This window comes from Halichoerus grypus, chromosome 6 (assembly GCF_964656455.1).
Source record: "Halichoerus grypus chromosome 6, mHalGry1.hap1.1, whole genome shotgun sequence".
Taxonomy (NCBI): Eukaryota; Metazoa; Chordata; class Mammalia; order Carnivora; family Phocidae; genus Halichoerus; species Halichoerus grypus.
This window is the reverse complement of record NC_135717.1, coordinates 1,951,175-1,959,070: the sequence shown is the minus strand read 5'-3', so window position 1 is coordinate 1,959,070 and position 7,896 is coordinate 1,951,175. Positions and strand designations below refer to the sequence as shown.

Below are 7,896 nucleotides of genomic sequence, written 5' to 3'. Positions count from 1 at the left end.
CCGCCCCCACCTGCGGGTGGAGAGACGGCGGCCCCACGTCCACCCCGCCTTCCCCGCCGGGCGCCCCTCGGCCGCGGGAAGGGGCCCCCTGGTGGGCGGAGCCTCATCCAGCGAGCCAATGGCGGGACCGGGGGCGGGGCCGGCGGGCGGGCGCGCGGGGGGGCGGGGCCAGCGGGAGGCGGGCCGGCGGACAGAGGGGCAGGGCCGGCGGTCGGCGGGCCAATGGCGGTGGGGGGCGGGGCGGGCGGCGGGGGGGGGGCCCGCGGGCGGCGGACCAATGGCGGCGCGAGGGCGGGGCGGCGGGCGGCGGGCGGGGGAGCGAGGAGGCGGCGGCGGCGGCGGCGGCGGCGGCGGCGAACAAAGAGGCGGCGGGCGCGGGCGGCCGAGCGGAGCCGAGTGCAGCCGAGCCGGGCCGAGCCGGGCCGGGCCGGGCCCAGGAGCGCGCGGGCAATGCGGGCGGCCAGGCGGGGGTTGGCGGACCCCTGAACCCCTCGCCCCCTGGCCAGCGAGGGAGCCCCGCGGCGGCACGCGCCCGAGGCGGCCAGCCCGCCATGGCCGGGGTCAGCTACGCGGCGCCCTGGTGGGTGAACCTCCTGCACCGGCTGCCCCACTTCGATCTGCGCTGGGAGACCACCAGCAGCCAGTTCCGGCCCGAGGACACCGACTACCAGCAGGTGACGCGGCCCCTCCGGGTCGGGGGTCAGGGCCCTGGGTCGCGGCCCCTCCTTTCGAAGGTCTGAAGACTCCCGAAACCCCCCTCCCTAATCGAGGGTCTCGGGGGTCCCCCTCCCCCAGGGTCGCCGTCGCCCCCGTCCTCCTGGAGGGTCACAGCCTCTGCCTTCTTGTGAGTCACAGCTCCCTTTCTTCTCCAGGGTTTCCTCCTGCGTCCTGGGGCTCCCCTCCGTGAGCGTCTAAAGACCCCCATCCTGCATCGGGGGTCCACGGCCCTCCTGCAGATTCTAGCCTCCTTCTCTGGTGTCACTTAGGCCCTCCTTTCTGGGGTCATGTGCAGCCTCCTCGCTTCCCTCCATGGAGCCCCCTCTGCCAGCTGTCAGCTCCAGCCCAGGCCCCTGCCCAGCACCTGGGGCAGCCCTGACCTGGGGCCCTGCACAGCCCCCAGCCCAGAGGAGCCCCGGGCTCTGAGACCAAGCTGATACCTGAGAGCACTGGGTGCAGCCGGGAGGGGATTCCTGGCCCTCTTCCCCTCCCCCCAAGCTGGGGAATCCCATGCCCTGCCAAGATTTTGGTGGGTGAGTGAGCTGGGCAGATGCCAGCCGTCTCTGGGCGGCAGTGACCCCCTGCTGGGTGGCCAGGCTGTGGGGACGCACACAGTGCAGTGTGTGATGTGGTGACACCTGGCCTGCCAGGAGCCCCTGAGGAAGGGAGGCCTGGCCACAGGAACCCGAGGTGGGCCTCTGTCAGGGAGGCTGGAAAGGGGCTGAGCCTGGGCAGAGTGGGGGGCAGTGGGAGCCTTTGCAGCCTTCTCCCCAACAGGCCAGGCTCTCCCAGTAGAACCCAAGGCCTGGGGTCATGCCAAGCCCAAGCACTACCCCCCTCACTGAGCCACTGTCATTTGAGTGCAGGGCCAGGGGACCAGGCTGTGGGCATTTCCTTCCTGCCTGGGGATCCGGATTCCAGAAGCCCCATGACTGGGATGCCTGGTCACCCGGAACACCCCTGGGGTTCTTTCTCTCCAGTGTTCATTGCAGAGCCCCGGGTGGAAAGGAACGGCCTTGCTTGTCAAGATGGCCTGGGAATCCAGGATTCCGTGGACATGATCACACCTCGCCTATGTAGAACTCTGTCTTCCCTGGTCGCCCTTTAATCTAGAGGATGAGAACCGGAAGCAGAGAGTGAGGGCACCATGGGCGCCCACCCCCCGAGCCTCAGTGCTCACCTGGGGCCTGCTCCCCCGGCCCTGCTGATCTGTTTCCAAGCAGACTAGAAGGGGGCCAGGGATTGGCCCAGGCATGCCCAGAGACGGCAAGATTTTTATAAAACTTGACGCCCACGTTCTAGAAGCCCAGCCTTGGGGTGCTGACCAGTGTGGGAACAGCACCCTTCTGTGCTCCCCGGGGTCTTCCATATGTCATGGCTCTGTCATGTCCGTCCCCTGGCACCCGCAGGCCAGGGGCCGTGCTTTACTTTAGGAAGTTCTCTGCCAATTATCAGTTGGGAGGCTCTGCGGCTGCCCCTGGGGCCACCTGGGGTGTCTGGGATCCGCACAGAGCTGGCCTGCTGGCCTGCGGGCTGCACCTGCCATGCTGCCAACCTCAGTTGGACCGGCTGCTTGCCCCTCCTGCCCTCTGGGGCTCCTGGGACACGTTGTGGGAGTGAGTGAGGGGCCGATGCCTACAGCCTGTGGAGGCTTCCAGAATGGTGGCTGCCCCCCCCAGCTCAGCCTGACCCCCTGCAGGGCCCTGTGCCCCTGAGAGGTCCCTGGTGTCTGCCCCCAGCTTCTGTGAGCACTGTTCCCTCCTCCGCTGTGGGAGGGCTCTGACTCACTCTCCTGCCTCCTCTCTGCCGAGCAGAATTAGCCGCTGAATAATTCACGGCGTGGAAACCAGCCTGTCTCCTTCCCCCGCCGCCTCCGCTCCTGGCTGGGGGCTGTAGAATGAGCCAGGCCTGGACGTACATCCTGCCCCTGCCCTCCCGTGCTGGTGCTTCTGGGTGAGCACTTGAGCTCTCTGGTCCTTCATTGTCGCATCCCGAAATCTGGGCTGGCACACTTCTGTGTGGTCGCGGTGGGGGTGCGAGGGCCCTGTGCCCCTGCTCTGTTTTTGGCTGCAACAGAGCTCCTTTCCTGCGTGGCTGGGCAGGGGGTCAGTGCGGGCCACGGCCTGCAGCCCCTTCCTGCCTCCCCTGGTGGAGTACTCCTCGCCGTGGATGGGGGGCAGCTGTTCCCATTCCCATTTCCTGCTGGTGGGTGGTGGAGCCCTCATCCTCCTGACCCAGGCACCCCCTCTTGGCCTGGGAGCCTGTTATGCCGGCCCCCACCTGGGCTACAGGATCTGGCAGTCCCCCACCCCCCGTGTGGGCTGGGTCCAGCTGGGGAGGAGGGCTTCTGCCTTCTGGACTACCCAGGGGACAAGTGGGGCCTCGGTCCAGGGAAGAGGAGGTGGGTGTGGCATGAGGAGACCAGCCTTTGCTATTTCCTGCCCCCACCATCCACTGCTGGGAGCCCTGGTAAAATCCACTGGAAAACCCCATGAGCTAGGCCGTTTTGGGACACTGTGTGGGGCTGTCTCTCACCAGCCCTTTCTCACACAAGCCTGGGAGATGAGGATGATTGTCTCCAATGTACAGATTAGCAAACTGAAGTTTAGAGAGGGGATTGGCTCAGAATCACATAATGAGTAGATGGAAGGAGCCAGAGTCAGTCGTGGGAGGGTGGGGGCCTCTGGGGTCCCCCTCTGCCGGCCCCCTGCAGGGGCAAGGAGCCCACGCAGGGTGATTCTGAGGGCTCCCAGAGCCCTGGCTGGTCCTCCACTGGGGGCTTTGGAGCCTCTGCAGGAGCAAGGATGGCATTTCTCTTGGGGCTGAGGGTCTCAGGTTCCCATGTTCCCAAGGCTTCCATCCTGGGGAGGAGGGGCCCCATGGCCTTTGCATCCATCTCTTGGGGGCCCGTGATGTTTGCTGAATGGACAGATTACAGGGAGGGTGCCACTGTGGTTTGTGTGGGGGCTGATGGGATCTGTGGGTAGGCAGATACTGGAGGGAGGCAGAGAAGCTTCTGGAGTTTGCTCTGTGTTACCCCACCCCCCATCTGCCTGGCAGGAGGGGCTGCTGATCTGGTTCCCCTGGGGCTGGGCCCAGAGCTCCCCGCACCAGGGGTGGCTCAGTGGGTGGGGACTCTCACTTCTGGGGGGCAGTAGGAGGATTGCAGGCCCAGAGGAAGGAGGAGACTCCCTAGTGGCTGTCACGGCTGAGCGGAGCCGGCTGGGCCCCACGTCTGGGGGCCTCATGTGGCCTGAGGCCAGCCTGCTCTGTGGTGATGGTAGGGCCTGTCCTGGCTTCGGGCAGGGGTCCCGGAGCCTTCTCTTCAGGCTGGAGAGTGGGGGCCTGGGCACCAGCTCTGTTGCTTCCTATTTGTGTGACCTTGGGTGCGACCAGCCATCTCTCTGGGCTTCCCTTAGGGTGTCTGCCCCATCAGTCACCACCAGCCCTCATGACTCCCCGTCCCAAGCGTCTCCACACCCCTGTGTCCTGAGACAGAAGTCAACTTCACTCCCTTTGCCCTTAGCCTCTCTTGTTCTTGCTTGTTCTCTCTGCCAGTTCGGGGTTGGTGGGGGTGGGCTGGAAGCTCTGAAGTGCTGGGGGCATCAGGACAGGGCTTTTAGGAGCTCGGTGGTCAGGGAAGGCTTCCTGGAGGAGGTGCTACCTGGCCTGCCATGGAGGGTGTCAGCTAGGCTGTGAACGTCCAGAGGGCTGGGACTTGCTTGGAGCCTGGCATTAAGTGGGCACACTGGCTCACTTTCCAGGTCAGATGGTAGCATTTGCCTCAGGTTTGCTCAGCGTGTGGGGCCTGTTTCCCGTTGGAACTCTGAGTGCTGGGATGTTTCCGCTGAGACCCTAAAGATAAGACTGAAGTAGCCACGCAAAGACCTTGGGGAAGACAGTTCCTGGCACCAGGAAGAGCACATGCAAAGGCCCTGAGGCAGAGAGAAGCCTGAGCCTCAGCCCCAAATAAGGGAGTCTGAATGTCCTGCCTTGGGAGGTAGTGAGCACTCTGTGCCCGGAGGTGTGTGAACCCAGATCTGGTGGCTGCTTAGAGGGCATTTTGAGCTCTGGGTCCTATGACCATCGGGGGCCAGTGGTCTCCTAGCTACGACCACAGACTCAAGCAAGGTCAGCCGCGTACCGGCCTGCAGGCTGGTGGTGGCATAGCGGCCGTGCCCTGTGGGTGGGCTGGCCCTGTCCTCACCCTCCTCACTCATCCGGAGGTTCAGAAAAGTGTGTGTCACCTGTCTTCCCATTTACAAAAATAATAAACATTCATGGGACATTTGGAAAATAGGAAAAAGCATGAAAAAAAACCAAAAAGCCCCTCTGGCTGGATTCTGTCCGTGCAGAATCTTGTGGGGTGGCTGTCACTTAAAACTACATTCACACCGTGCATCCTTATTGTCACTGCCTTTTGGACCCTATTGTTGGCCCTTGGTTCTTGATGCTTGGCCAGCGTCCCATGGTAATAGGATGCTGAGGCTGCAAGTGACAGAAACACACCGAATGGGACAGAGCTCACTGAGGAGTGGGCGGAAGCTTCGGGAGTACCCCGTGCAAGGACAGAGCTGAGGAGCTGGACGATGGGGATGCAGGGGTGGGGGGACAGGGTAGCCCCTGTGGAACAGATTGACTGTTTCCTTTGGGGGGGTTGGGGGGGCGTGGCCTCTGGTTACCTGTGTAACCAGGTCTACACCTTGGTGGCGGTGTGGGTGGGGAGGTCATGGGAAACTTGGCATTGGTGTGGGGTCAGCATCATCGGGCCCCATCCTTATGCCTGGTTTTCAGGGGTCTGGGGATGTGGTGAGGAGCCGTGTCCCCAGCGCTGCACTGCTCTGCGCAGGGACGTGCAGGAAGGGACACGAGCTGCTTGGCCCCGGCCAGGGGCTCTCGGGCAGGCTTTGGGCAGGCTGCGCTGTGGCTCTTAGCCCGGGCCACAGTTGCGCTGCCAGAGGGGCCCCTGCTGTTCTTTTTCCCAGCGTTTCTCTGGGCGGCCACACAGTGGCCCTCGGGGTGGGCGTCGTGGCCACTCTAGGAGCAGAGTCCAGGCCGCTGGCTTGGTGGCTCCTGGTCCAGCCTGTCACCCCCCCCTTTCCATGGACACAGCCCCCATGCAGAGACTTCCTGGGCCCCCCAGCTGGTTCTGGGGAGCGCAGCGGGTGTCAGGACCGGGCCCCCTCCCCCAGGCAGCTCTGCTGAGTCTTTGACTGGGGAAGAGGAACCGAATCTGCAGCCCAGGGACTGGGTCACAGATATGGGAAGTGCCCCCATGTGACCCCCTCCCCGGGATTGGGGCATGTGACCGGGCTGGTGATGGGTGTGGCAGAGCCCCAGGAGTGCCTGCCCTTAGCCCTGCGCTGGGCCAGGACACGCACACGGCCCTCGCATGGCTCTGCGGAGCTCCTCGTGGTCTGGGGAGGGTGAGGACTCAGACCCACAGACAGGCCCCGCAGCTCGGTGTGGTGGGGCTCTGATGGGCCACGCTGGGCCTGGTCGTCCAGAGCAGGAGCTGCTCACACTGTCATTGGTGGGGGCCACCGTCCAGAGGGCGCCCCGAGCTAAGGTCCTAAGGAGGGGCCCATGAATGCCGGGGCCTGCCCTGGGGTCCCTGCCAGAGATGGGACGGCACATGCCCCCCGAATCGGGTCTGCCACCTGCCCAGCAGGGCTCCTGGGGGGTCCATGGCGCACATCTGCCAAGGCAGCGAGTCTGCTTCATGCTCTGGATGGGGCCGTGAGGACTTCGGTGGGCCTCAGTCAAGGCCAGGCCTCCAGGCCAATATCAGGGGCAGGAGGAAGGCTGCAGAGAAGGCGCCTGGGTATGGGGTGTGCCCCCCGGAGCAGGACCAGGTAGAGGGCCCAGGCTGCGCCAGGGTCTGCAGGTGGCGGGTGGGTTGTGGGAGGGCGGCTGTGTGGGGCCCCTCGTGAGACTCCCTTTCCACTGCCCCCTGCCCAAGGGTTGGGTTGTTAGGTGCCCAGATGGGCTCGTGCACACGCACAAACCCGCACGTGGGGGCCCCCCCTCGGGCCTCAGTTGGCAGGCCCCTTCCACTCCCCAGAGGAAGCTGGCTGAGCCCGGGGTCCCCACAGGAGAGGCAGGTGGGCTATGAGGGGTAGGTGTCAACCACAGGGGCTCTGTTTTGTCCCACAGGCACCCGCAGCGGTCGGGCCTGTCCCTACTGGCCGAGGGCGTGGGGTAAGGCCGGCTTGTGCACAGCCCGAGTGGCCGCTGCCTTCTTCCTCTGAGGAGGGTACCGGCCCACGGTGGCCCCCGCCCAGTTCTGTCCGCTCTGGCCCCGTGCACTCCGCTGGGTTCCTGACTATCGTGAGGGCTGCTACGGAAGTTCTGCTGTGTGGTCCAGCCCTGGCCCCCGAGTCTGGGGTCAGGCTGCGCCCCCTGAGCCCTATCTCCCTGGTTGATGTATGTCCTGGGACTGGGCTCGGGCCAGCCCAGTGATGTCTGGTGGCTCCGGGCTGTTTGTGAGGCCTGTGGCCTGGGTCTCTAGGGGTGGCCAGTGGAGAGGTGCTTACAGACAAGCCTGGGGAGGAGCGGAGGACTTTTCTGGGTGTCATGCTGGGAAATGTGTTAGAGCACCAGGCCCAAAATAGACACCCTCGTCGTGGGGAGGGCAGCCCCTGTGCCATGCTCTCGTGTGACCGTTCACTCCGTGAGCCTGTGTGGCACGGGCACCCGGAGGGCAGTGGGCGGGGGCTGGGTTGGGACATGACCCGCCAGAGCTTCCTCGGGGCCTTCCGCCCAGGTCCGGCCTCGCCACGCCTCTGTCCCCGTGGTTCCTGGAGGACAAGGGCGAGTGTGGTGTGTACCCCATGGGGACATCGGGGCGCAGCTGCTGCGTGTCCATGCGCGGCCTGGTGCTCCGGGTCTCAGACTTCAGCGTGGGGGGACTCGGACAGACAGCTGGGCCCCTTCTGGGCTCCTGCTTGGCCGGGCTCTGGCTGCGCGTTCTCCAGGATGGCCACGAGCTCACCGTCATGGAATTCGTGAAACCCAAGCCCAGCTCAGTGGAAAATCTGTTTTTAATTTCTGGTCGGCATCTGGGAGCTGCAGCCAAGTGTGTTAGAGGGGTGGGGGGCTGCGGGCCGAACAGCCAGCCCGGCGCCCAGCTCCGCCGCACGGCCAGGGCCCTCGGCACCCACGCAGCCTGGCCCGGGA

At 65.1% G+C, this 7,896-nt stretch overlaps 1 protein-coding gene across 1 annotated transcript in view; it reads left to right on the top strand.

The window, feature by feature from the left end:
* The first annotated feature begins 345 nt into the window (after nucleotides 1-345).
* TTYH3 (tweety family member 3) overlaps nucleotides 346-7,896 on the top strand; it is a 31,950-nt gene continuing 24,399 nt past the window's right edge. The window contains exon 1 of the mRNA XM_078074247.1: nucleotides 346-674. Coding sequence (XP_077930373.1) covers nucleotides 552-674 — 123 coding nt within the window. The 5' untranslated portion in view covers nucleotides 346-551. The remainder of the gene's footprint in view (nucleotides 675-7,896) is intronic.